This window comes from Symphalangus syndactylus, chromosome 18 (assembly GCF_028878055.3).
Source record: "Symphalangus syndactylus isolate Jambi chromosome 18, NHGRI_mSymSyn1-v2.1_pri, whole genome shotgun sequence".
Taxonomy (NCBI): Eukaryota; Metazoa; Chordata; class Mammalia; order Primates; family Hylobatidae; genus Symphalangus; species Symphalangus syndactylus.
Genome location: NC_072440.2, coordinates 78,841,205 through 78,867,219, shown reverse-complemented (window position 1 = coordinate 78,867,219; position 26,015 = coordinate 78,841,205). Strand labels below are relative to the sequence as shown.

The window sequence follows — 26,015 nt, the reverse complement described above, 5'->3', positions numbered from 1 at the left end:
CCCGGCTGGCTTCACCCAGTGGATCTTGCACCAGGGCTGCAGGTGGAGCTGCCTGCCAGTCCCCCGCCGTGCGCTCACACTCCTCAGCCGTTGGGTGGTCGATGGGACTGGGCGCTGTGGAGCAGTGGGTGGCGCTTGCTGGGGAGGCTCCGGCTGCACAGGAGCCCATGGAGGGGGTGGGAGGCTCAGGCATGGCGGGCTGCAGGTCCCGAGCCCTGCCTCGCGGGAAGGCAGCTAAGGTCCGGTGAGAAATAGAGCACAGTGCCGGTGGGCTGGCACTGCTGGGGGACCCAGTACACCCTCCGCACCCGCTGGCCCGGGTGCTAAGTCCCTCATTGCCCGGGGCCGGCAGGGCTGGCCAGCTGCTCTGAGTGCAGGGCCCGCCAAGCCCACGCCCACCTGGAACTCCAGCTGGCCCACAAGCGTGGCGCGCAGCCCCGGTTCCCGCTCGCGCCCCTCCCTCCACACCTCCCTGCAAGCCGAGGGAGCCGGCCTTGGCCAGCCCAGAAAGGGGCTTCCACAGTGCAGCGGGGGGCTGAAGGGCTCCTCAAGTGCCGCCAAAGTGGGATCCGAGGCAGAGGAGGCACCGAGAGCGAGCGAGGTCTGTGACGACTGCCAGCATGCTGTCACCTCTCATTAGGAAGGGAAATTTTAAATTTTAAAAGGTTCTTCACCCAGATGAATTACACCCCAAGGCAATGAGACAATGAGCCAGGTGGGATTACTGGCCAGCTGGGAGTCATCTCTGTGAAATTGTGGAGAATTGACAGTTACCAGAGGATACGGAGAGAGTATTGTTTTCATTTCCCCCAAAAAGAAAAGAAGGTGGAGGCCGGGCACGGTGGCTCATGCCTGTAATCTCAGCACTTTGGGAGGCCGAGGCGGGCAGATCACAAGGTCAGGAGATCGAGACCATCCTGGCTAACACGGTGAAACTCTGTCTCTATTAAAAATACAAAAAATTAGCCGGGTATGGTGGTGGGCACCTGTAGTCCCAGCTACTCAGGAGGCTGAGGCAGGAGAATCGCTTGAACCCAGGAAGCAGAAGTTGCAGTGAGCCAAGATCTCACCACTGCACTGCAGCCTGGGTGACAGAGCGAGACTCCGTCTCAAAAAAAGAAAAAAGAAAAGAAGGTGGAGTCTGGGAATTACCGACCACTGAGCTTCATGTTAATCTTGACAAAGAACTGTAGAATGTGTGATTCAAACGATGAGATGAAACATTTTTAAAAGGAAGTGATGATTATAAGAACCAGTCAGGATTCATTAAGGATAAATCATGCTAGACTGTCCTGACTGCCTTTCCTGATACAGTGATTAGATGAGCAGACCAGGAAATCCTGTGGGCATGGCACATCTAGTTTTCAACCATGCAATTGTTAGAGTCTCTCTGGGCACTGTAGATGGGAAGGATCAATTTGGACTGGGTGATAGGATAGTAAGATGGATGCATGCATCTTTGAACTATCTGCGTACCAAGTCTGACCTGATACCTCTGGCAAGTTTCTTACCCTGGGAGGTTTAATTAATTCATTGAGTGGCAAATGCCAAATTGTTATGTCTCAAAAGCCCATTGGTAAATTACTTAAGATTTAGAATCCATTTTTCTTTTCTTTCTTTTTTTATTTTTTAAAGTGTCAAGGTCTTGTCCAGGCTGGAGTGCAGCAGCATGATCACAGCTCACTGCAATCTCTGACTCCCGGGCTCCAGTGATCCTCCTGCCTCAGCCTCCCAAGTAGCTGGGACTACAGGCACGCACCACCACACTCAGCTAATTAAAAAAAAAAATGTTTATGTGTGGAGACAGGGGCTTGCTGTGGTGGCCAGACTGGTCTCAAACTCTTGTCCTCAAGCAGTCCTCCCACCTCAGCCTCCTCAGTTTCTAGGATTATAGACAAGAGCCACTGCACCTGGCTAGAACCAATTTTTCTATCAACGCTGTTTTTTATTATATTTCCTAACAGATAAAACACAAAGGCCTGTTGAACTCATTATGTATATGGACTGGAAGAATTTGGGTAATATGAATATTCTGTAAGACCATATCTTACAGTAAGACAAATTTTGAGCTCTACCATGAAAACCAGAGGCATAATCACCTCCCTCTGCTTCAGGGAAAAGGCAACCATGGGGTGGGTGGTGGGGTGGGTAGGGATCACCTTCTTCCTTCATAACCCATTTTGTGTTGCTGTAACAGAACACCTTGACACTAGGTCATTTATGAAGAAGAGAGGTTTATTTATTTAGCTCATGATTCTGGAGACTGGCAAATTCAAGATCAGATGGCCACTTCTGGTGAGAGCCTTGTGCTGCATCTGAATATGCTGGAGAAGTGGGAGGTGAAGCAAGCGCATGCAAAGAGAGCAAAACACAGAGGCAACCTCACTTTATAACAATCCACTCTCTTGGGAACAGTTTCATTCCCACAAGAACTAACCCAGTCTCGAGAGAAAGACATTCATCTATCTTAACGAACTAACACCTCTTAAAAGCACGACTTCCCTATGCTGCCACCTTGACAACCAAGCCTCAACATGAGTTTTAGCAGGGACAAACCATTTTCAAAGCATAGCACTTCTTATGGCATTGATGGGAGATTTTCCCAAGGGTTGGAAGCTAGAACTGTGGGGGCCACACCTTCTGCTATCATTACCACCCAGGGCCCCATAAGTTTGTGTCCTTGACTAAACTGAAGAACACTGAAAGTCATTGAAGGTTTTTAAAGTAGAGGAGCCACCACCATTTATCAGATTTGTATTTTAGAAAAAAGTTTATTCTGTCCGCAAGCTGGATAATGGATTAGAGAAGCCAAGTCTTAGAAAAACAAATTAAAAGACTATGGCAGGAACTCAGGTGAGAAAGAATGAAAGTAGGTGATTTGAGAGAGATTTGAAAGGCAGATTGCTATGCCTGGGCAATAAACAATGTGAGGAAAGAGGGAGAGTAAAAGTAAGGACTCGAAGAGAGAGAGTAATACAAGATATTGGTATGGAAAATAACATAAAGAAAAGACAGGGGAGGAGTCAGTTTTGGCTGTAAAGACTCAGAGGTACCTGGGGGACATCAAGGAGATGTCCAGTAGACTTACCAGCTGGATGCGTGCTTCTACAGTTTAGGAGAGAAATCTGGGCTAACAATACAATGCTGAATTAATTTTACACCATTTGCATCCACCAAGTGTTTTTATGTGTGGTTGCTCTCTGGAGACCTTCCTTCTTTGTAGAGATTCTTTAGTGATATTTTACTGTCTTGCTATTTTTTCAGGAGCATAGTCTCATTAAGGCAATGTACTTTCAGTTCAAACTGTTCTATAACTACGGTGATTGGCTTGACAGAATTCTGGTTCCGTGCAATTATGTCTATAATAAGTAAGAAAGAATAAACACATCAGGCTACCCTAGATATTGCAAGGCATTCTGCTTCATCATTAATCATGAATAGCCTAGAAAAATAGAAGTTTTATAAGTATCTCCTAAATGGTAATCTGCAGTGTCTGTTAATTTACTTTACCTAGAGAAAGTATGGTCTTAGAAATTGATTTTGCTGTTATATTCTACAGCCTTATAAATCACTTTCCCTGGTGCATGAATAATTAAAGAGCAATCCATACATTTCTGAGCTTATTAACATTTTTGAAACAAAACCAGATACTAAACATGACATTTTCCTGTTGCTGTCTGGAATTTCTATGCCTGGTGTCTAGGCTCATTCCCATTATTTATTTTGGCTCCAATGCTTGGCTTCTTCTTTCAAGTTGTTTGCCTTCAGTGTTTACAGAAGTGGATTCCCACAACCGAGGAAAGGGTGGTTAATGAGTCAGTCTGGAAGTGCTATTTTTGTTGTCGTGGACTAGAGTCAGTTCACCATAATTAGTGATATTTTGTGAAAACAACGCAGAGCACCTAGGCGGTGCCATTTCCTTGGCTCTTCTCAATATGTGCAGGGAACACACCCGTGTGCACACTCACAGATAAGTGTTTGCCATGTTTTAGTACAACTCCATTTCTGCATTCCACTGTAAGAAAGAATAGTCTGAATACAATGCAAATGCATGCAATCTAGACTCTGGATTTGTATTGTCAGTGTGCTTGTGACTGCCTTAAGAGGGTAGAAAGCTTTGCTGCTTTCGTGGTGTAGTGAGCCTTGAAAAGTGAAACAGATGCTGTCATGCATCTTTTCCTCCTCGTTTGCCTGCCTTAGGCTTAAGATGCTTTGATTATGTTGTAGACCCCTATAAGATTAAGCCTAATTGTGATATTATATGTGTGGTTTTAGCATTTTGTGATTTAAGTTTTTCCTCTTTAAGTTTTTGCTTACTGATACCTCACTAGTGTCTGTCATTGAGACATACAGTGGACCTACCCAGGGCCATTCAAATGGAACACAGAACTTACATATTTATTTATTTTTGAAAAACAGTAATATGTAGTAGGAACTTAATATTTTTTAATGAAGTAAATTTTAGATGATTATTTTCAATATAAATGCTGTGTTAGCAAATAATAAAAACAAACATCAACTCATACATTCTCTCTTTCTTTAACTTTAAATCACAAGATTTAACTTTGCCTGTGACAGAAACTTACAGTCAGGTTAAAAGGATAGGCTGGGGTTCAAGTCTCAGAACCACCATTTTCTATGTGGCCTTGGGCTAGTTATTGAACTTCTCTAAGCTTCAGTTCCTTCCTCCATAAAATGGTTGGCCCATAAGGATTTTGTTCAGATTAAATGAGATGATGTATGTAAAGCTTTTAATGCCCACATGTAGCAAGTGCTTGATAAAGATTAGGTGCTATTATTATTATTATCTACCTCTTCAGCCTGTACCCTACCTTCAAACTGCCCGGTAGGCTTGTGTTTGTCCCTTAGATTACTTGGTTTTTATCATATGGATTCACTGCCATTTTAGAGCTTTTTATTAGACTCTTTTTCACCTTTCTGTTAAAACTTCCCTGTGATTTCTCTGGGTCATGAGTCATATCTTTTGCTTTTGTGAACTCTCCCATCCTATTGAATTCATCAGTTTCCAAAATAGACCTCAACCCATCTTTGGTTCTTTGGAAAATTCTTTCTTGTAGAGATGTTGCACTAAATCTCCCGTCTCTTTCTTCCTCCCCCCTACAACAAGCCATCTTTACCTCTTGAATTTGTTCAGAGAGCATATTTGGTTCTGAGTTATTTTCAGAAGGTAAGTTAAAGTATAGAACCGTCATCCATTTAGCTCACGACAAGCTGCTTTTTCTCCTTTGAGCTAATTTGACAGTTTATCTTTAAGAATCTGCCTGGTCTTCTGAAGGTCTACTGTTTCCATTTCTAACCAAATTTAACTTTATCCATGTTTTCTTTTTCTTCTTTTTTTGTTCTTTCCATTACGCAACATTCTTCAAGATGTGGACGAGTGCCTGGAACCAAACGTCTGCACAAATGGTGATTGTTCCAACCTTGAAGGCTCCTACATGTGTTCATGCCACAAAGGCTATACCCGGACTCCGGACCACAAGCACTGTAAAGGTAAATACTGCGATCAAGTTTCCCATTTTTATTTAAACTTCATTTAAATATAGATAAGAGCAATTAGCCTTAGAAAAGAGAATCCTGCTACCTGTGTTTATTTTGACCGAGCAACTTAGAGCACATATTGGTTGGCTTGGCTAAAAGTAGCTCCTTGCTGTGGTTAAATACAGAGCATATCTGTTTACATAAAGAGAAACAATGTATTTTTAGAGAGTGTCTGTAAGCCACAGATCTGTTCATCTAAATTTTTTTTCCCATTATAAAAGCAATACACACAGTTACACAACTCTGTGAATATATTAAAAACCGTTGAATTGTACATTTTAAATAGAATTGTATAGCATGTGAATTATTTCTGAATTAAATTGATATTAAAGAAACCAATATACACTCATTTTAGAAAATTTAGCAAATAGAGAAAAAAGAAAAGTAACAATCTCACATAATCTCATTAATGAATATCCATATTTCATGGATATTGTATATAAAGATGTTGTTCTATGTAGAATTTTATATCTTGCTTTTTGCCATTTAATAGTATACCTACCATAAGTGTTTTACATTCCATTCGTAACTTTTTTTCAAACGTTATTTTTAGAGGCTGCACAATATTCTAGTATATTGCCATATTACAGTTTTCTTGCTCTTCTTTAGGTATTGAACAAACAAAAAATTTTCAACTTCTCATTAGTGAATAAAACTGGTACAGGTCTTTTTTTTTTTTTTTTTTTTTTTTTTGAGCTGAAGTCTCCCTCTGTTGCCCAGGCTAGAGTGCAATGGCGTGATCTTGGCTCATTGCAACCTCCACCTCCCAAGTTCAAGTGATTCTCCTGTCCCAGCCTCCTGAGTAGCTGGGATTACAGGCGCACGCCACCACGCCCGACTAATTTTTGTTTGTTTGTTTCTTTGTTTTGGGTGTTTTTTTGAGATGGAGTCTTGCCCTCTCCCCCAGGCTGGAGTGCTGTGGTGTGATCTCGACTCACTGCAACCCCCGCCTCCTGGGTTCTAGCGATTCTCCTGCCTCAGCCTCCTGAGTAGCTGGGATTACAGGTGCCTCCCACCATGCCCAGCTAATTTTTGTATTTTAGTAGAGATGGGGTTTCACCATGTTGGGTAGGCTTGTCTTGAATGCCTGACCTCAGGTGATCTGCCCACCTCGGCCTCCCAAATTGCTGAGATTACAGGCATGAGCCACCACACCTGGCTAGGTCTCTTTTAAAAATAAACTTTTGTCTGAACTTTAGAATTATTTCCTTATTCATAAAAGTGGAATTATTAGGTAAAAGGTTTTTTTTTTTTTTTTTGGAGACAGAGTCTCCCTCTGTCGCCCAGGCTAGAGTGCAGTAGTGCAATCTTGGCTCACTGCAACCTCCGCCTCCCAGGTTCAAGCAATTCTCCTGCCTCAGCCTCCTGAGTAGCTGGGACTATAGGCACCTGCCATCATGCCCAGCTAATTTTTGTATTTTTAGTAGAGATGAGGTTTCACCATATTGGCCAGGATGGTCTTGAACTCCTGACCTTTTGATCCACCCGCCTCAGCCTCCCAAAGTGCTGGGATTACAGGTGTGAGCCACCACACCTGGCAAAAATGTTCTGAGTTTTTTTGATATTTGGTTTTTTTTTAATTGGCATGTAATAATTATCCATATTGTACATATTTATGGAGCACACAGTGATGTTTTGATACGTATATTGTACCATGGTCTTTTTACTATTTTTACAGGAGAACATTCTCATTTCAAATATATATTTATTTTAATTCTAAAAAGGTTTAATATTTGTTTTATATGCTCATTCCTTTTAGCAATTCTCTGAACACTTCTAATTTTTAAACATTTACTTTTTATACTTAACATTTATATTTGTTTTTAAAATTTCCGTTAATATCATTTCTCATTTATCAGGCTTTTTATTTTTTTAATCAATGTATATGAACTCTTTATATATGTAATGCATATATAAATGTATGTACACGTGGCCGGACACAGCACTTTGGGAGGCCCAAGGCAGGTAGATCACCTGAAGTCAGGAGTTCAAGACCAGCTTGGCCAACATGGCGAAACCCTGTCTCTGCTAAAAATACAAAAATTAGCTGGGCTTGGTGGCGTGCGCATGTAATCCCAGCTACTTAGGAGGCTGAGGCACAAGAATCACTTGAACCTGAGAAGCAGAGGTTGCAGTGAACTGAGATCATGCCACTGCACTCCAGCCTGAGTGACAGAGCAAGACTCAAAATAGAGTCTCAATGATAATAATAATAATAGTAATAATAAATATGTGTACATTACGTATACATTTTTGGTGGTACACTGTTGTAATTTCTCCAAGGCTTCCCTAATTTTTCTTTTTAAGATTTTTAAAAATTTTTTTCTTATGGCCAAATCTGTGGATTTTTTTCTTTTCTGCTTACTTTTACATCTAAAAGTATGTTCTAGCAAAGGGAAAAGAGGAAATAAGTAACAATTTTCTTCTTAAGTGTCTTGATGTAAGTGAAGGGTCTAGGGTGATAATTAATTTCTCACTATGGTAGGCAAGTAGTAAATGAATACCCTGGTACCCTGTAAGAATCGAGGCCTCTTCCACTGGCAGTAGAGAACGTGCAGGCATCTGGATTTGATGCCTTGCTCCCATAATACAGCAGAGCAACAGTGGATCTTGGCCACTCCTAGTGGAACATCTAACGTGGGCACACCTCCATTTCTCCCGGTCCCTTCTCTTTTGGCTCACTTCCACAGTTTCCTACTGACTCCTTAAGCCAGGCATCTCCTCAGACCAAATTAAATATGAGAAGCATCTGAAAGGTATTATTTCTTCCCCCATACACTGGATGAATGGTGGATGAGGATCTCAAGCCTTAGGAGTCATGGTTAATCTTTGATTGCTGTATCTAGTTTATTTTCATATCCTGCCATTTTATCTTCTTTCATCCTAATCTGCCTAATTTTTTCATCTGCTTGTTGATAAAAACTCTTGTAATCTGTCCTCCTCCTTTATATTCCAAACTTACTTGTCACAGTTGCATTCTTCAGCTAGCATTCTCTGACCTATCCAAATCAATGTCACAACTGCCCAGTGAAGATTCTGTGCTTATTTGGACCCAAGTACTTGTTCAAGATTATCCTGCCTTTCATATTCATCTTCTTCCTCACTGCTTACCTGATGTGGCTCTTCCAGTGGTTCATGGTATGACCTTGGGTGAATAATCTCAGGTTTCCAGACATTGTGTCATCCCTAAAATTAGGGGATCAGACTCTCTAATGGGATGTTCAAAGTAGGCACATGTTGAATGAATGGCTCATTACCACTGTCTTGCTCTTGGCCGTTGCCATCCCAGCTGAGCCTGGGAAAGATTGGCTGGGGAGACAAGACAACTAACAGCAATCTAATATCCAAGATTATAATATATATATAATGTCTAAAGTCTAGTATTTCGTTGTTTTTTTTTAAAGGCAGCATATCGGATTCTAGTCTCGATACGTAGAAGCTGTGTGAGCTTAGATAAGTTATGGTATCTTATTTCACTAAGCCTTGCTTTTCTCATCTGCAAATAAAAGGGAACAATAATGGTACCTGCAAGAGTTGATAGAAGGATTGCAGGAAATAATACAGGGACAGAGATCATGTAGAGAGAATGAGTTAATGCAGGGGCAGAGCATGACGTGGTGGTGGCATTTGCTAAATTAGAGGCATAAACAAAGTTTCGTTAAAGCCAAGAGGTGTGTGGCTAACTCTGCTTGTGTGCGTCTGGGAAAGCTTCACAAAGGTATTGCTATTTGAACTTGGTCTTGAAGTATTGAATACAAAGGGGAGTAAAACTTGGCAGGCAGAGGAAACAGCATATGCCAAAGCTTAGAGGTGAGAAAGGGCTATTACTTCCACTTGGCATTTAACCTTGACCTCTACTCCGATTCTAATGGCATCTTCCCGTTACAGCCTGGGATGCATTAACTCATTCTTCCCACATGATCTCTGTCCCTGTATTATTTCATGCAGTCCTCATATCAGCTCTAGTAGGAAGCATTATTGTTCCCTTTTTTTTGCAGATGAGAAAGCTCACACAGCTTCTACACATCAGAGCTAGGATCTGATATACTGCTTGCTTTATTTATTTATTTATTTATTTATTTATTTATTTATTTATTTATTGAGATGGAGTCTCGCTCTGTCACCCAGGCTGGAGTGCAGTGGTGCGAGCTCGGCTCACTGCAACCTCCGCCTCCCAGGTTCAAGCGATTCTTCTGTCTCAGCCTCCCGGGCGGCTGGGACTACAGGCACGTACCACCACACCTGGCTAATTTTTGTATTTTTAGTAGAGATAGGGTTTCACCATGTTAGCCAGGATGGTCTCCTGACCTTGTGATCCGCCCACCTGGGCCTCCCAAAGTGCTGGGATTACAAGTGTCAGCCACCACGCCCGGCCCTGCCTTTTCAAAACAAAACAAAACAAAACAAAACAAAAACAAAAACAAAAAGCTAAACACTAGACTTTATTTGGATTTCACAAGTTTTTCCAGTCACGTCCTCTTTCTGTTCCAGGATCCAATCCAGGATACTACATTGCATTTAGTTGTCTTGTCTCCCCAATGAATCTTTCCCTAGTTTTCATGATCTTATCTGTCTTCAAGAGTATAGGCCAGAATCCTGTAGCTTTTCCCCACTCTGGATCCATCTGATGTTTTTCCCATGATTAAACTGGGGTCATGGGTTTTTGGGAAGAAGAACACAGAGGTGAAAGGCTCTGGTCACCATATAATGTCAGGTGTACATTCACATGTCAGGGGTGTGTGATATTCTTGGCACAAAAGAAAGAAGACATTTGTCCAGCATTCCTATTTTATTAGAAAGCTTTCTTTTGGCTCAGAAATGTTATCCCTCATTAGAAAAGAAAAATATTTTTATCCCTAGAATTAATCTATCTTTGTTCCCTTTGGTCATTTTAAAGACCCAAGATCACCTTGTTCAAGATAACTGTGTTGCCTCAAGTTATTCCAAGTGTATGTGTCATTACTTGTCATGAATTACTCCTGACATTCTTAGCAACCTAAATGAGTCAGTTACGTAAGATGTCTGGCATACCCTGACAGTCCTTGGAATGGAGGGTATATCTCTGCTGCAGACATCTTCACATGGGAATGCTTAATTTGTTGTCTTCTATGAGAAAGTCAAAAAGATTCCAAAGCACTAAAAATGTTGTCAGATGTTATGTGAGATCCAGCCAGCTACAAGAACTATTGTTGGTCTTCAGTTCGTGAACTGACATCTCAAGTATTTTATAGAATGTGCTAAAAGAAAGTAGTGACGGAGGCTGATCTTTGCTGGCAACCATTCCTAAAGCTAAGAGACTTAGAGTGTTTGAAAGGTATAAAATAATCTTTAAAATGAAAGTTACCTTGTTTAATTTCTCTATGGACAGACAATATTGGCAGCCAGGAATTATTTATAAATAAAAGAGAGCAAGAACACAATTGGTAAAACAAAAGTTTTTAATCAACTAAAGTAATTGCTATGAAATATTAAATAAAATAAGAAACAAATTTTTGAACTCCAATTACATTAATACTTTGTGTGAGCTATTTCAGGAAACTATTTCAATATTTCAGTAGCAATTTCAACTATTTCAGGAAGGGATAACCTGATACCTTGCTTATATCTGGATACATTTTAAAAGTTAATGCCCCATTAGAGGTTAAGAAATGAAACTTTGCGGCCAGGTGTGGTGGCTAACACCTGTAATCCCAGCACTTTGGGACTTTGGGAGAACGAGGCAGGCGGATCATGAGGTCAAGAGATCAAGACCATCCTGGTCAACATGGTGAAACTCCCTCTCTACTAAAAATACAAAAATGAGCTGGGCGGGAGGCTGAGGCAGGAGAATCGCTTGAAACCGGGAGACGGAGGTTGCAGTGAGCCGAGATAGCGCCACTGCACTCCAGCTTGGCAACAGAGCAAGACTCTGTCTCAAAAAAATAAAAAAAAAAAAAAAGAAATTTTGCTCAGGGGAAACAGGTAATTGTCAATAATACTTGAGTGAAAGGCCTATACAGTTAATTGAGTTTTCCTGGCAAACACTTTTAGATGCATTTGAAATAAGAAAATCTGAAGAAACAACAGTCATACATTGATCTATAGGGCATGGTTTTTTAAAAACAAATCCCCGTATTTTATTTATTACTCCCTTTAGATTAGGGCTCCTTTCTCCTCCTGTGAGTATAGGGCTAATGTGTTTTATATCTATTCCCTTCGGTAATCTTCACAACAAACCTGTCATGTAGGTGATGAAGATCAGTTGTACCTACCATGTTTTAATAATCATAAACTCTTATAAGTTGGCTAGCCATTCAGCAGAACATTCTGAGGCTGTATTTGCACTGACAAGGCAAGACAGAATTATCTGCTTAGGTCAGACCAATATAGTGGCCAAACAAAAACATCTGGAAAACTCTACTCTTACCAGACGTATTCAAGTTATTGATGAAGCCAGTCCTTTACTTCAGTTGTATAAGTTCGTATACATGACATTTTCTAGGACACTTATTAAGAATTATCTTCTTTCTCAGTTAGTGGTTTTGTCTTCAGTCAAAGCATGTTTAAAAATCCTCACTTATCACTTTCTCCTTTGGTATTCAGCAGTCATCATAATACTACCATTTCTCTTGGCTTTCCTTGTTACTTTGAAAATGAGCCACAGTTCTTTATACAACTGTTTGGCCTTATAGTTCAACTTCTAGATAAAGTAGAAGTATCTGTTTCCTTCCATAACTGCTTATGTTTTTGGTTTTGTTTTTCAAATTCCTAGTCGAGTTTTACTTCTGACTTCTTTCATGCAACTAAACAGGTCTACAAACTGTCTGAGAGCTATTATATTGCATCAGGTTCTGCCTTCTGTTTGCAACTCTAAAATATTTCATGTTGTATTCCAAGACATTGATGGTGAGGAGTATGATTATTATAAGTAGCTTATTGATTTATTGTCTATTTTTAGTTATTTCTATTCTATAGATCAGTATACACTGAGGTTGATAGAACAGCATGGGTGGAGTGATACATACTAAAGTGTGTAGTGCCAGACATAAGAAGTACTATTATTTTTGTAACACTAATCCCAGAATGCATTGCAGGGAGCACTGCATTCTCCTGGGTAGTCTCTTTTTCAGAAAAATTGCCGTTGTTGTGTTTGCAGATATTGATGAATGTCAGCAAGGGAATCTATGCATAAACGGGCAGTGCAAAAATACCGAGGGCTCCTTCAGGTGCACCTGTGGGCAGGGGTACCAGCTGTCGGCAGCTAAAGACCAATGTGAAGGTAAGAGTGTAGTAACATGGACTACTGAAACTTCAGCTTAAAGTACCTGGTCTGAAAAAATGTACACTCAGTCAAGTGAGTTTACCTTTTAAAAATTACCTAGATAATTGCATTATAGTGCCAGAAAGCCAGGGACTTAAACATAAGTTAGGAAAGTCAATAAAACAAGACTGAAGACAGTTCAATGGCTAGGCATTAGTATTAAGAAGAAAAATTATTACTCTCTGTGTAATTCTTTACTACAGAAGGTAATTTCCATTTAAACATGTAAATTAATTTAAAGGTTTTATATACTTGGATTTCAGCAATTAGAAAGTCATTATATCAGGCTGCTTTATGCTGTGGAATGTTAATAACCTTAATTTTTGTATTTAACGTTGAAAAATTTTTGCCTTTTAAAAAATCGCTAAAGAAGACTTCTCAGTAAAACTGTAATAATGTCCCCATTAGAGAAAAAGTTTGCAAAATGTGTTCTGTTCCTACAGGTGATAGTGAGGATTCTGGATTTGCTAGGGCTGGCCTTAGACTTTTTAAAGAAATATTTCATTGAATTTCACACAGAAATACTTCACTTCCCAATAAGTATGTGCTTCCTGAACTTGAAGATATTATGATCTCACCTGTGTCAACCACAAGTGTCCAGGGTTCTTGAGAGGAAACACCATTTCTTATTTAAGAACAGAATCCACACTGTATAAGGCCAATTGTTTCATAAAGAAACAATATCCATGTCTTCATGTATACTCTGAATATTTGATAAGCAAAAAAAGTCTCCTGAGATAGTATTACAAAAGCGACAATACCTGGCGGTCATTACTTGCATCAACATTGTCCTTCTAGAATTTACACCGATCCAATTGAGACTGATTGAAAATGTTTTTGAAGCACCACTTCTACAGTTTCTTTGTATTCTCTCGCTCATAGACATTGATGAATGCCAGCACCGTCATCTCTGTGCTCATGGGCAGTGCAGGAACACTGAGGGCTCTTTTCAATGTGTGTGTGACCAGGGTTACAGAGCATCTGGGCTTGGAGACCACTGTGAAGGTAAGAATTGCTCCTGATTTCAGAATCATAAAATGCCCAGATCAGAGGGAAATCTGGGCACCATCTCAGCCTTGATCTTTGAACCTCATCTCTTGATTTCATAGTGAAGACATTAGGTCCCTGCAAAGTGTCTTCCCCAGGGTCACACAAATAATTCAAAGAAGGGAGTAGAGTCCAGATTATCTTTGCACTGCTTGGAGCTGTCTTTTAGACTTGTGCCAGCCAAAGGCATAAAGGAATCAGTTTAACTTTACCAGCTATAGATGGTTTATCCTGGGTACATAGTTCTGAACTGTAACACCTTATTTATGCAGAACCAACTTCTAAATGTTCCAAATAAGTAAATACAACTTAATTTTCCAGGTAATTAGAAGGTTTTTCAGAGCCAAACATCAATTCAGTTTTTGGCTTTTTGCATAAAATATTTCTGAAAGATATCCCACATGTCCAGCATCGTGCAGCCATCAACCACTTTCACTACTTGTTTGGCTAAGAAGCTTTCTGCAGTGGTTGGGTGACTGAACCAGGCCTGCTTATGGAGAGGGGAGTATCTTCTCCCAGTGGGCTTCTTTTTCACTTTTACCACCAGTCTGTCACTTGTGACCTTTCTCTGTGTTCATTGTCCACCGAAGTAATAAGCTTTTTCCCAGCCCACCTGAGGCTTCACTGCATTTAGAGCCTGTCAGTTGTGAAACCAGAAATATGCATGTTGGCAGGGTTGTGTCTCCCGTGCAGGGTCCGAGTTTTTGAAGGAGGGTCTGAACCCCACCTTTGAGAGAAGTGGATGAGCCTTTTGGTGAATGGTTTCGTGACACACACATTTCAGCAGCCCCAGATCCTTTTTCACTACCGGTCCAGTTGATTGGGAAAGATCCATTGTCATTTACAGCATCTATATTTCTGACCAGAGAACTTGGCACAAGCATTCAGAAGTGGCTGAGCCCCATATCGTCCTGCTGCTGGGAGTGTAAATGACCCAACCCTCGGGAAGGCAATTTTGCCAGCGTTTTAAAGGCCTTAAAGTGTATACTGTTAATCAGTAAATCAACTTCTAAGATTTTATCCTAAGGTGATCACGTTCCTAAAAGAGTTAATAACACCAACGAAAAGTTGTAATCAATATTCCTATTGAGGCCAGATGCGGTGGCTCATGCCTCTAATTCCAGCACTTTGGGAGGCCGAGGCGGGCGGACCACCTGAGGTCAGGAGATCGAGACCAGCCTGGCCAACATGCTGAAACCCTGTCTCTACTAAAAAAATACAAATATTAGCTGGGAGTGGTGGCGCCCAGCTAATTTTATATATATATATATATATACACACACACACATGCACATATATACACACACACACACACACACACACACACACACATGCACACACACCCCTATTGAGAAATAGGTCAGATAAGTGATAATATAAGATATGACTATGTATGAGAAAGTTGTGTTTTGGGAACTCTCTAATATATGGGTAAATGATAATGATTCTAGGTAGTGGCATCCCAAGGTGGGAGGGTCGGTTGTGTTGGAGGGAGCCATTTATGGAAGAATGTATTCTAGAACTAAGTAACTGATAAGGTATATTCTAGGGCAGTGGTCCCCAACTCTTTTGGCACCAGGGACCAGTTTCGTGGAAGACAGTTTTTCCCTGGACGGGGTTGGGGGGATGGTTTCAGGATGAAACTATCCCACCTCAGATCATCAGGCATTAGTTAGATTCTCATAAGGAGCATGCAACCTAGATCCCTCACATGCGCAGTTCACAAGAGGGTTCGCCCTCCTATGAGAATCGAATGCAGCTGCTGATCTGTCAGGAGGTGGAGCTCGGGCGGTAATGCTCGCTCCCTGCTGCTCACCTCCTGCAGTGCCGCCCAGTTCCTAACAGGCCACGGACCCATACCAGTTCATGGCCCAGGGATTGAGGACCCCTGTGCTAGGGCACTGAAAACATAAACTGACCATCAGCATCTCTTCTCTCCTGATTCCTGGCCAAGCCAAGAAGGAACTGCACCATTGATTAAGTCTTAGGTAACTGATGTTCATCAGAGGGCATGTTCCTCACTTTGTCTCTTTTAATGTGTAAGCATCTTAACAGAAGTCTTAAGGTTTTTATTCCAAAAACATCCATTGCATGAAAAGTCAAACAAAAGCTTTTAGCAAACTCGTTCTTCATTATTAATGTATATAAGATATGATTATGTTCCATAAGAAAGCTTCTTTTGGAATATATAATCAGACCCTTTTCTTTTAAAGTCAGGACTAGTTTCTCTAGTGTACTGGGTTATAAATAGGACTGGAGTCCATCCAACTAATTTAGAGCTCCCTTTGAAACTATGTTAGTACTTCAGCCTGCTAATTCCCAACTAGCAATGTTTTCGACCCTCCCTAGTGATATTTAGCCATAATTAACTAAGCTGTGACTGTTCACATGCCTTTCACAGCTGTGCAAGGAAGAGCCATCTTTCTTGTTGGCTTTTATGTTTACATGTGTAATTTTCCCCTAATAGCTCTGGCAAAGACCTTGTTTTCTCATTGTCCTGCCATCCTGCTGGCCTCCTCGTAGAGTCAGAATCCCAAGTGTTGTGCCTGCTTCTGTGCGCTACTGACTCCAGCATGCTTGGTAGCCAGTCATTCTGTGATAATGAGCGTACCTCAATTGTCCTCATTCTTAGGGGTCTGGAGCATCTCAGCTTTCAAAGGCTCTGCCTGTGACTCGTTCCCTCCAAGCACAGTCTTTAATCTCATGTCTACCTTAACCTTTCCCCAATCCCTCACTAAGGTTGCTCCCTGCAGTCCTTTACAAAGCTGAGAAGATGACTCACTACTTACAGTGTCTTTCCCTTTCTCTCTGTGCCCTTTGCTCTTGGTCATTTATTTGTGGACAAAATTTTAAAAAGGTGGAAAGGTGGGATAGTATTTCTTTCTGGTATTTCTTTCCAAATCAGAGTCATTCATACATTCACTTATGTATTCGTTCAAATATTTATTTAGTGTGGAGCTTGTGCCGGGCACTGTTCTAGGCATAGGGCAATAAACCAAACAGAAATTCCTTCCCTTTTGTAGCTTACATTGTAGCGTGGGAGATAACGAAAAAATACAATAAATGTCTGGGTGCAGTGGCTCACGCCTATAATCCCAACACTTTGGGAGTTCCAAGGCAGGTGGATCATGAGGTCAGGAGATCGAGACCATCTTAGCCAACATGGTGAAACCTCGTCTCTACTAAAAATACAAAAAAAAAAAAATTAGCTGGGCGTGGTGGCACGTGCCTGTAGTCCCAGCTACTCAGGAGGCTGAGGCAGAAAAATCGCTTGAACCCAGGAGGCAGAGGTTGCAATGAGCCAAGATCAAGCTATTGCACTCCAGCTTGGGCAACAGAGCAAGACTCTGTCTCAAAAAAAAAATATATATATATATATATATGTATATATATATATATGATAAATAAGTAAAATATATAGTTTGTTAAATGGCAATAAATTTTACAGAGAAAATAGAGTGGGGTATATGGGGTGTGTTGAGGGAGGGTGGTGATTTTAAATAAAGAGGCAAGTAGAGGCCTTGCTGGGATGATAACAATCATTTATGGGTGGAGCATTCAGTTCAAAGGAATAGCAGGTGCGGATGCCCGAGGAACCAGCTGTGTGGAGACCTGAGGGGCACCACGTGGGCACTTTCCATTTTCGATGCCCAAGATGAATATTCGAAGGAAGATATCTGAAAGGCAATTGGATCTATGCATTTGGAATTTAGGGGTCAGTTCTAAGCCATGAAACTGATTGGGAATGAGTATAGCTAGAAGAGAGAGAAATCCCGGGCCCTCCAACATTCAAAAGTGAGGAAATGGGTAAGAACCAGCAAAGGAGATTGAGGAAAAAGTGGCAAGTGAAGAAGGAGAAAACCTAGAATCCAAGAGAAGAAAGTGTTTCAAGGAGGAGGAAGTGATGGATTGTGTCAAATGTTATTGCTGGGTAACAGAAGGACCAAAAGTTAACCATGGGATTTTTAGCAAGCTGGAAGTAGTTGGTGACCTCAACAAGCTCAGTCTTGGTAGAAAGATGACAGTGATTCACTGTTCCTGCCCTTAAAACCTGTTACTCTACTTCTAGGAAAAATATGTATTTTCACACTACCCCAGGTGGTGGTACGAACATGTTGTGCTCTCTTAATGTTCAACCTTTTTATTGCTTTGAAGACAGATAAAGGCCTTGCAAAAAAAAATTAACCTAATCCTAACATATGCTCAGCTTTCTAATGTATACAATTATTTATAAACACTTAAAATAATGCTCTTTTCCCTCACATTCATTATTTGTCTTAGATTTTGGAAAGTAAATGAGAATCAAATTGCTTTAAAGTAGCATGAACAGAGCCGGGCATGGTGGCTCACGCCTGTAATCCCAGCACTTTAGGAGGCTGAGGCAGGTGGATCACTTGAGGTCGGGAGTTTGAGACCAGCCTGGCCAACATGGTAAAACCCCATCTCTACTAAAAATGCAAAAACTAGCTGGCCGTGGTGGCAGGCGCCTGTAATCCCAGCTACTGGGGAGGCTGAGGCAGGAGAATCGCTTGCACCTGGGAGGCAATAGTTGCAGTGAGTCAAGATCACGCCACTGTACTCTGGTCTGGGTGATAGAGCAAAACTCAGTCTCAAAAAAAAAAAAAAAAAAGAAACCCAGCATGAACAGAACAACATGCTTCCATTATGCTGAGGCAAACATCTAGGTTATGAAGTGTTTTTTCTTGTGGAAATTCATATTCCCAGGATTCTCTTATGATCTTTTTTGAATTGAGTTTTTTATTTAATGCCACTGATCAAATACGCTTCTTCCCACTTCATTGTCTCCATTTCCTACAAAGCAAAGAAAGAAAGGTTAATGTAAAAACTGATTGTCAGTTGGGTGCAGTGGCTCATGCCTGTAATCCCAGCACTTTGGGAGGCTGAGGCAGGCGGATCACAAGGTCAAGGGATCGAGACCGTCCTGGCCAACATGGTGAAACCCCATCTCTACTAAAAATACAAAAATCGGTTGGGCGTGGTGGCAGGCACCTGTAGTCCCAGCTACTTGGGAGGCTGAGGCAGGAGAATTGCTTGAACCCGGGAGGCGGAGGTTGCAGTGAGCCGAGATACATCACTGCACTCCAGCCTGGCAACAGAGCGAGACCCCATCTCAAAAACAAAACAAAACTGGTTGTCTACTTTACACCCATTAAAATAGTTGTAGAGCTATCAGAGTAAATGTGGAACAATCAGAGTTCTCATACGTTTCCTGTGGGAATGTAATTGCTACAGCCACTTTAGATAACAGTTGTTCAAAACTTAAATATAACCCAATTCCATGACCCATGCATCCTTTTCCTGGGTATTTACTCAAAAAAGATAAAAGCATATGTTGACACAAAGACTTGTGATTATAGAAATATTTATAGAAAGGTTATTCACAATGGCCCAAATGGAAACAACCCAAAATGCTTATCAAAAGGTGAATGAGTAAACAAATTATGGTGCAATCATCTAATGAAATTCTACCCAGCAATAAAGACCAGAGAACTACTAATACACACAACAACTTGGGCGAATCTCAAAACTATTATGCCGAGAGGAAGAAGCCCCAAAGCACAAAAGGAGTGAGAGGGAATATGTTGCGGATGGAAATGCCTATTACTTGACTGGGATGGTGGTCACAGGGATGTGTATACATTTGTCAAAACTCATTGAGCTGACTCTTAAGTCGATGAATTTATTTTATGTACATTATACTTTAGTAAAGCTAGAAAAACACATTAAAGAAAAAGTTGAGAACCTGCCTCAGTTGAGAGAAATTCACATCACCTATGTTTTCTGTTTTAGGGTCAGTACCTGGAAGCATTTTAATTCTGGGTGAACAGTCATTATAATAACTTGTTTTTATTTGATAGAAAGAAGTGATAAGGTACTCTCTTACTTCTCTTTTGTTTCCCCTGTGAATAGTACAGAAGCCAGTTAACTGGTTGATTGGATTCTAGGCGAAAAATGAAATTCGGTATCACCGTACTTGAACCAGACAGTGGGGCGTATTAGAACAGATGGCAACAGTCTCCATATTCACTTCTTCCTGGAATCTCTCATATTTTGGCAGCAATTATAATTATTTGCAAGAAATGCCATAAAATGCCAAATTCTGAGAAAACAAAGAAGGTTTTGTTCCTTAGCTTTGTTCATTGCTAATAACTTAAATCCTCACGTTCACAACAGAAGAGGGCATGGAGTACATTAGGAATAATGAGCTTTGACTAGGGGTAAACATGGTAATCAGCAGCCTTGAGAAAGATCTGCTCGCGTTCATGCGGTGAAGGGGGGTCATTAATTGTCTTTCATTCTCACAGTCAAAACTTATTATTATGGTTATGTATACTACTTTTAGTTGCGCATTTGCTATGAATTTTTTAAAACATTTTTAAACATTTTTTAAAATCCAGGCTACCTCAAACCTGTTTGTTACAGCTGCTAAATAAGTGACTTAAACTAGGTTTTTGATCTTGCTGTTCTCCTTCTGTTCAAAAGTCCCTCTTCTTCCGACTCCCCCATATTCTACCCTACTGTGAAATTTACTATAAGTAAATTTACAAATATGCTTCTGTTACACAAAAGTTTTATTTTAAACTTTATGGTATTCTTTGTCTAAATGCATATGACCCCTAAAGTTGCTGCCACTACTTTGTCAGATAATTATATTTTGTGACAATTCTTATGTTGCATTGGTTTGGACTTATAAAACAATGTAATATTTTATGTTTAATAATACAATATCATTTGTTTATTTTATTGTTAATAATACAATATAGTTTGTTTCTTTGATCAAACATTTCTCTTGGGGGCAAAGACCATGCTGAAAACTTTTAAATTTTTTTCTATAATGCATAATACAGGAGCTTGTATAAATAGATCAAGTGTTGCTCAAGATATACTTAATAAGTATTTTTGAAATATTTTAAGTCTTTATTATCACCAACAATATAATCAAGTAAATTATTATTTGCTACAGAATTGTGACTTTTCCTCTTCCATTTAATTTCATTTGGTGTTTAAAAGTTCCATTTCTTGGCCAGGTGTGGTGGCTCATGCCTGTAATCTCAACACTTTGGGAGGCTGAGGTGGGCGGATCACTTGAGGTCAGGAGTTCAAGACCAGACTGGCCAACATGGTGAAACCCCATCTCTACTAAAAATACAAAAATTAGTTGGGCGTGGTGGTGGCCGCCTATAATCCCAACTACTGGGAGGCTGAGGCATGAGAATCACTTGAACCTGGGAGGCAGAGGTTGCAGTGAGCCGAGATAGCGCCACTGCACTCCAGCACGGGTGATAGGGCAAGACTCCGTCTCAAAAAAAATAAAATAAAATAAAATAAAAATAAAAAGTTGTCATGTATTTAAAATTATGTATTATAAATGATGTAAAATAGTGTACGTTTACATGTAAGAGAAATGTCTAATTTTCCGATATGTGATTTATTTAGTCTTTAAAAAAATTTAAATTGGTTTTTAGATATCAACGAATGCTTGGAGGACAAGAGTGTTTGCCAGAGAGGAGACTGCATTAATACTGCGGGGTCCTATGATTGTACTTGTCCGGATGGATTTCAGCTAGACGACAATAAAACATGTCAAGGTATTTCTTGCTCTCTTTTTTTCCCCAGTCATTATTTATGTAATTCTTCAATTCTGCCATGTTTCCAGATGATAGTCTGTGGCTTTGCCATGTGATTTATATGTAAATAATCTATGTCAATTTTTGATATTAAAATACCTGTCTTGGGTCCGCATCAAGTGCAGGAAGGTGTTGCTTTGTCCAGCATAGTGTCAACTGAAACTCACACGAGTCAGAGCCGTGTCCTCACTGCGTGCTTCCATGCTGAGGTCACCTGTACTTTACTGTTTATTCCATGCTGTAACCTTGGTACTGGGTTCTAAATTATCTTTATAGCGTGTTTTATGGGCATATTTTATTTTGTCTCATAGGTGGTATTTATCTGTCCTTTTCTGACTCAGTTTTTATCCAGTGCCCACCATTGCTTTTTTTTTTTTTTTGAGACAGAGTCTCGCTCTTGTCACCCAGGTTGGAGTGCAATGGTGGGATCTCGGCTCACTGCAGCCTCCACCTCCCAGGTTCAAGCAATTCTCCTGCCTCAGCTTCCTGAGTAGCTGGGATTACAGGTGCCTGTCACCACACCCAGCAAATTTTTGTATTTTTATTGGAGACGGGGTTTCACCATCTTGGCCAGGCTGGTGTTGAACTCCTGACCTCATGATCCACCCGCTTCGGCCTCCAAAAGTGCTGGGATTACAGGCATGAGCCACTGCACCTGGCTCACCATTGCTTTTCCTCTTCCTAAAAAGCCTCACTAGCAATTTGGTCAAAATCATGAAGAAGGGGATCTAATATTTTTTCAATGTGCTGTCACATTTAATCTTCCAAACTGTACAGTGCATGAAGGGTACTAATAAAAACACAGCAACACAACACAGGTACTAATAATAACAATCACAGCAGCTGTAACTGAGCTTCTTCAGTGTGCTGAGTACTGTAGGTATCTTGGTATCTCTTCGAGTTCTTACAGCAACTTCGGAGGTAGCTTTTCTTGTATTCATTTTGTGCATGAGTAACTGAGGCTCCGAGAAGTTAGTGAGTATGCTGCTGTCTAATGAGTGGTAAAGTTGAGATTTGAACCCAGGATCTTTTCCCAGTACTCTTCCCTACATTGCCATACCAATTATTGTTACATTTATAGCCAAAAGAAAGAAGAAAGTGAAATTAAGTGATTTCTCTCACAAGGTAGCCCACTGAGTCATTTCGACACCATGGCTAAAAAAATTAAATTCTCTAGATTCTGTATCCCAACATTTTTAGCTATACCTGACTTGCCCCACAAGCTTTCCTCTATTTACTAGTGTTAGTAAACCCATGTTTATATTTTCCACTGAAAATTCACACTTATTTTACCTTTATATCTGTTTATTTCTGATACCCGATAAATATTATTTTTTTCTTATTGTTTATCTACCGTTATGGAACTGTGTAGTGTATCCCAAAGCACAAATAAATAAAAAAAATTGTTGGAGTTACTTTTTACCCACTATTACTGAATATGTATGCTTTTTTTAAAATTCTGGATTGCCGTAAATTATATCTCACCTCACATGTCCCAAATAACAGTTTTCTTGTAGGAGAAGATGGTGTCTACTCTCTAAGATAGTGGCACTGGAATTATATATCTATATTACCAGTCACACCCAGCCATGTGTCAGAGATATGAAAAACATGGACCTTTGCCACAAGGTTTTTAAAAATTAATTCCTTTACTGATCCCAAGATTTAAATATACACCTTCCTGCACTTGATGTGTACCCAAGACAGATATTTTAAAAATCCCAAGATTTAAATATACCATGTACCTCATTTGAGATCATATATTTATTTGCCATCCTCATGTAATAAGGTGAAATTCAGTTTTTCCAATGCAAAATTAAATGTGCTTGGATTTAATGCAAAAGAGAAGGAACATTTGAATTATAAATATATGTGGGAATATTTCCACTTTGGGACTATTACCTTTTAACAAAATGAATCTTGATTTATATAAAAATACCAAGAGATGGAAAAAAAAAAAGGAAAACAAACCCTGAATCTTGTTTTTATTATAGGCTTTTTGGCTTAAAAGTATATTTTCTTTTCTAATTCTTCTCGTCACAATTTGTTTTGGCCAAATACAGGCAAAACCAAATCTTAATAAAAATGGACCAAGATTTCATATTGCATAAATTTAACTTCTAGAGTTCAGTCACACGGAACTAATTTAGTTATCTGATTCATTAATTGCACTATTCCATTCTCTCAATATATTAAATTTGTGTCTGTGGTTTGATATCACCTCTCAAATATGTGACTACTCCAAACATACAGGGTTTTATTGACTATCAGTCATTATTAAATTGACTTCATTCTCTGTCACATTTATTCCTATTTTCCAGAATAAGTTAATATGTCTGAAAAATGTAAATCCAAATAAATGAGAAGCATTTCTGAAGTAGGTCTTAGTACTGTTTAAAGAATAGTGTCTGTGAATCTGTTTTATCACTCACCAAATCATGTTAGAAGCTGTATATGATGGCATATATATACTCACCTCGTTTTGAATTATCCCTTTTCGCTCTTTCACTAGAGGCAGTTTTGTGATCTTTCACTCTGCCTGAAGTTAGTAGCCTACTTTTCTCTAATCCCTTGATCATGTCAGCGTTCTGTAGAGAGGTGTAGATTTCAGAGTTTGTTTAAATTCTGAAAATGTAATTGATGGCAATGCTAATAACCATGGACATGTTTGAATAACAGTGTGTGATAGGCATAAACTTTAAACCTTACCTAATGTTCTGAAAATACTTTTATATTCAGTAAGGCATTTTCAGTTGGAAGCATGTTTAAGATTTTCTTTCCCATACAAAACTAATGATGATATACAGACAGTATGGAAATTCCATGTTAATAGTCTCTTTAGAAATGTGGCAGGATACATTTGAGATTCAGAATGCAGTTCAGTTTCATGTTTTGATTTACGCATGCCAAATTATGAATTTCTGTGGAATCGCGGACCGATGAAAGAAACCCAACTTAAATATAGTCTGGCTTTCAGCTCGAAGTTACTAGCAGCATAGTTTAGAAATGCCTCAATAAGTACAATCCAAATTGAATGCATATGTTTCCCTAGTTCCAAATATTCATGTTGTTCTTTCTTAGCAGTTTCCTGGAAAAAAAAAGTCTAGGAATTCATCTTCAGTTCCTGTCGTCAAACTTTTTAGACAATTATTTGTGTTAATCGGTGACTTTTTTGATGTAAAAACTTTGTGCACATTATTCCCTATGCAAAGTTGCAAAGCAGGTAGTTTTTAAAGGACCACGCTGAGGCACAGGATAAAATAAGAAGAGGGGTCTCAGGTAGCTGCTAGGGCTTAATAAGATGGATATAGGTCCTGAGCTTGATCCCCAAGCCAGTGGAACTTCATGCCACCTTCTTCCTCAGATAGAGGTAATTCTTGGGCAGCAGACTGGAAATAAAGAGTGGATCTGAGGACCAAAAGGAGGTCAAAATTCAAAAAGGATGGCCAATCTAAGATATTACCAATAGGTAGAGAACAAACATAGACAATATCAGAGATTTTATAAAAGAAGTAAAGAATTTCACAGAGTAAAATCACATTGAGAAATACATAAGTAGAAAATGATTCATTGGCCTTCCTTGAAATATCTAAAAACTAGTGACAGTAACAAGAATAGGAGCATTGTTAAGAAAGTATGAGTAATTCCTGTTGGGTTTCTTATTTTTATTCAGCGACAGGCAGGCCAAATAATCTGAATTATGTGACAGATGGAAGGGTAAAGAGTTCAAGATTAATAAAGGAAGATGGTTAAACCAATAATTGCCAGAATTTCTGTTGCACAAGATCAACAAGTCAAAAAGAAGAGCTTCAGGAGATTCTGCCTATAGGGAAAGGGATGACTTTATTGAGGACCACTGGGTCAGTGGCTAAGCATGTTGTAGCAGCCAATAGGAAGAACATACAATCTGTACCTTTTCCCTGTTCTTACTAAGCTTTGCAGTATTCATGTGGGTTCCTGTACTGAAGACCTCTTTTGTAAGAGATAAACAGAGGGCCTACGAGACTTGGGGAAGATAGGAAAATAACCTTAGTGGAGCTATGCCTCCTGAATGCTGCTGCTAAGGACATGTGATCATTTTTATGACCCCCAATTAACTAAAAGAACCTTCACCAGTCACCATTCAGTTAGTGGAGAAGGAAAGTAACTGAGAAATTTTGTGGTGGACAAACATTCATAAGACCCTGCAGTGTACCCAATAGGAGTCAGGAACTCAGAGCTTTTCAACTGAGATCGCTTATCAAGGAGCCATCAGTGTAACGAGGGACACAGATGAGTAAACCAACAATTAGGCAGTTGCATGTGTCAGAACCATTGTGAATAGGTGAACCTTTCTCTAGGTGCTTTATGTTGTCATCTTGGGCACTGTTAGCCAATATATTTAGAACTGGTTTGAAAGAGCCTTTTACTTAAACAGTCCATGTGTTATCAGTGTTTGGAAGTAGCCCTTGACCCTGGCC

At 39.9% G+C, this 26,015-nt stretch overlaps 1 protein-coding gene across 33 annotated transcripts in view; it reads left to right on the top strand.

Moving 5' to 3' along the window:
- LTBP1 (latent transforming growth factor beta binding protein 1) overlaps positions 1 to 26,015 on the top strand; it is a 442,730-nt gene that overhangs the window by 327,435 nt on the left and 89,280 nt on the right. For all 33 annotated transcript variants that reach the window (XM_063623691.1, XM_055252600.2, XM_063623686.1 and 30 more), the window contains 4 exons: positions 5,389 to 5,511; positions 12,695 to 12,817; positions 13,742 to 13,864; positions 21,394 to 21,516. In XM_063623691.1, the coding sequence (XP_063479761.1) occupies positions 5,389 to 5,511; positions 12,695 to 12,817; positions 13,742 to 13,864; positions 21,394 to 21,516 (492 nt within the window). The remainder of the gene's footprint in view (positions 1 to 5,388; positions 5,512 to 12,694; positions 12,818 to 13,741; positions 13,865 to 21,393; positions 21,517 to 26,015) is intronic.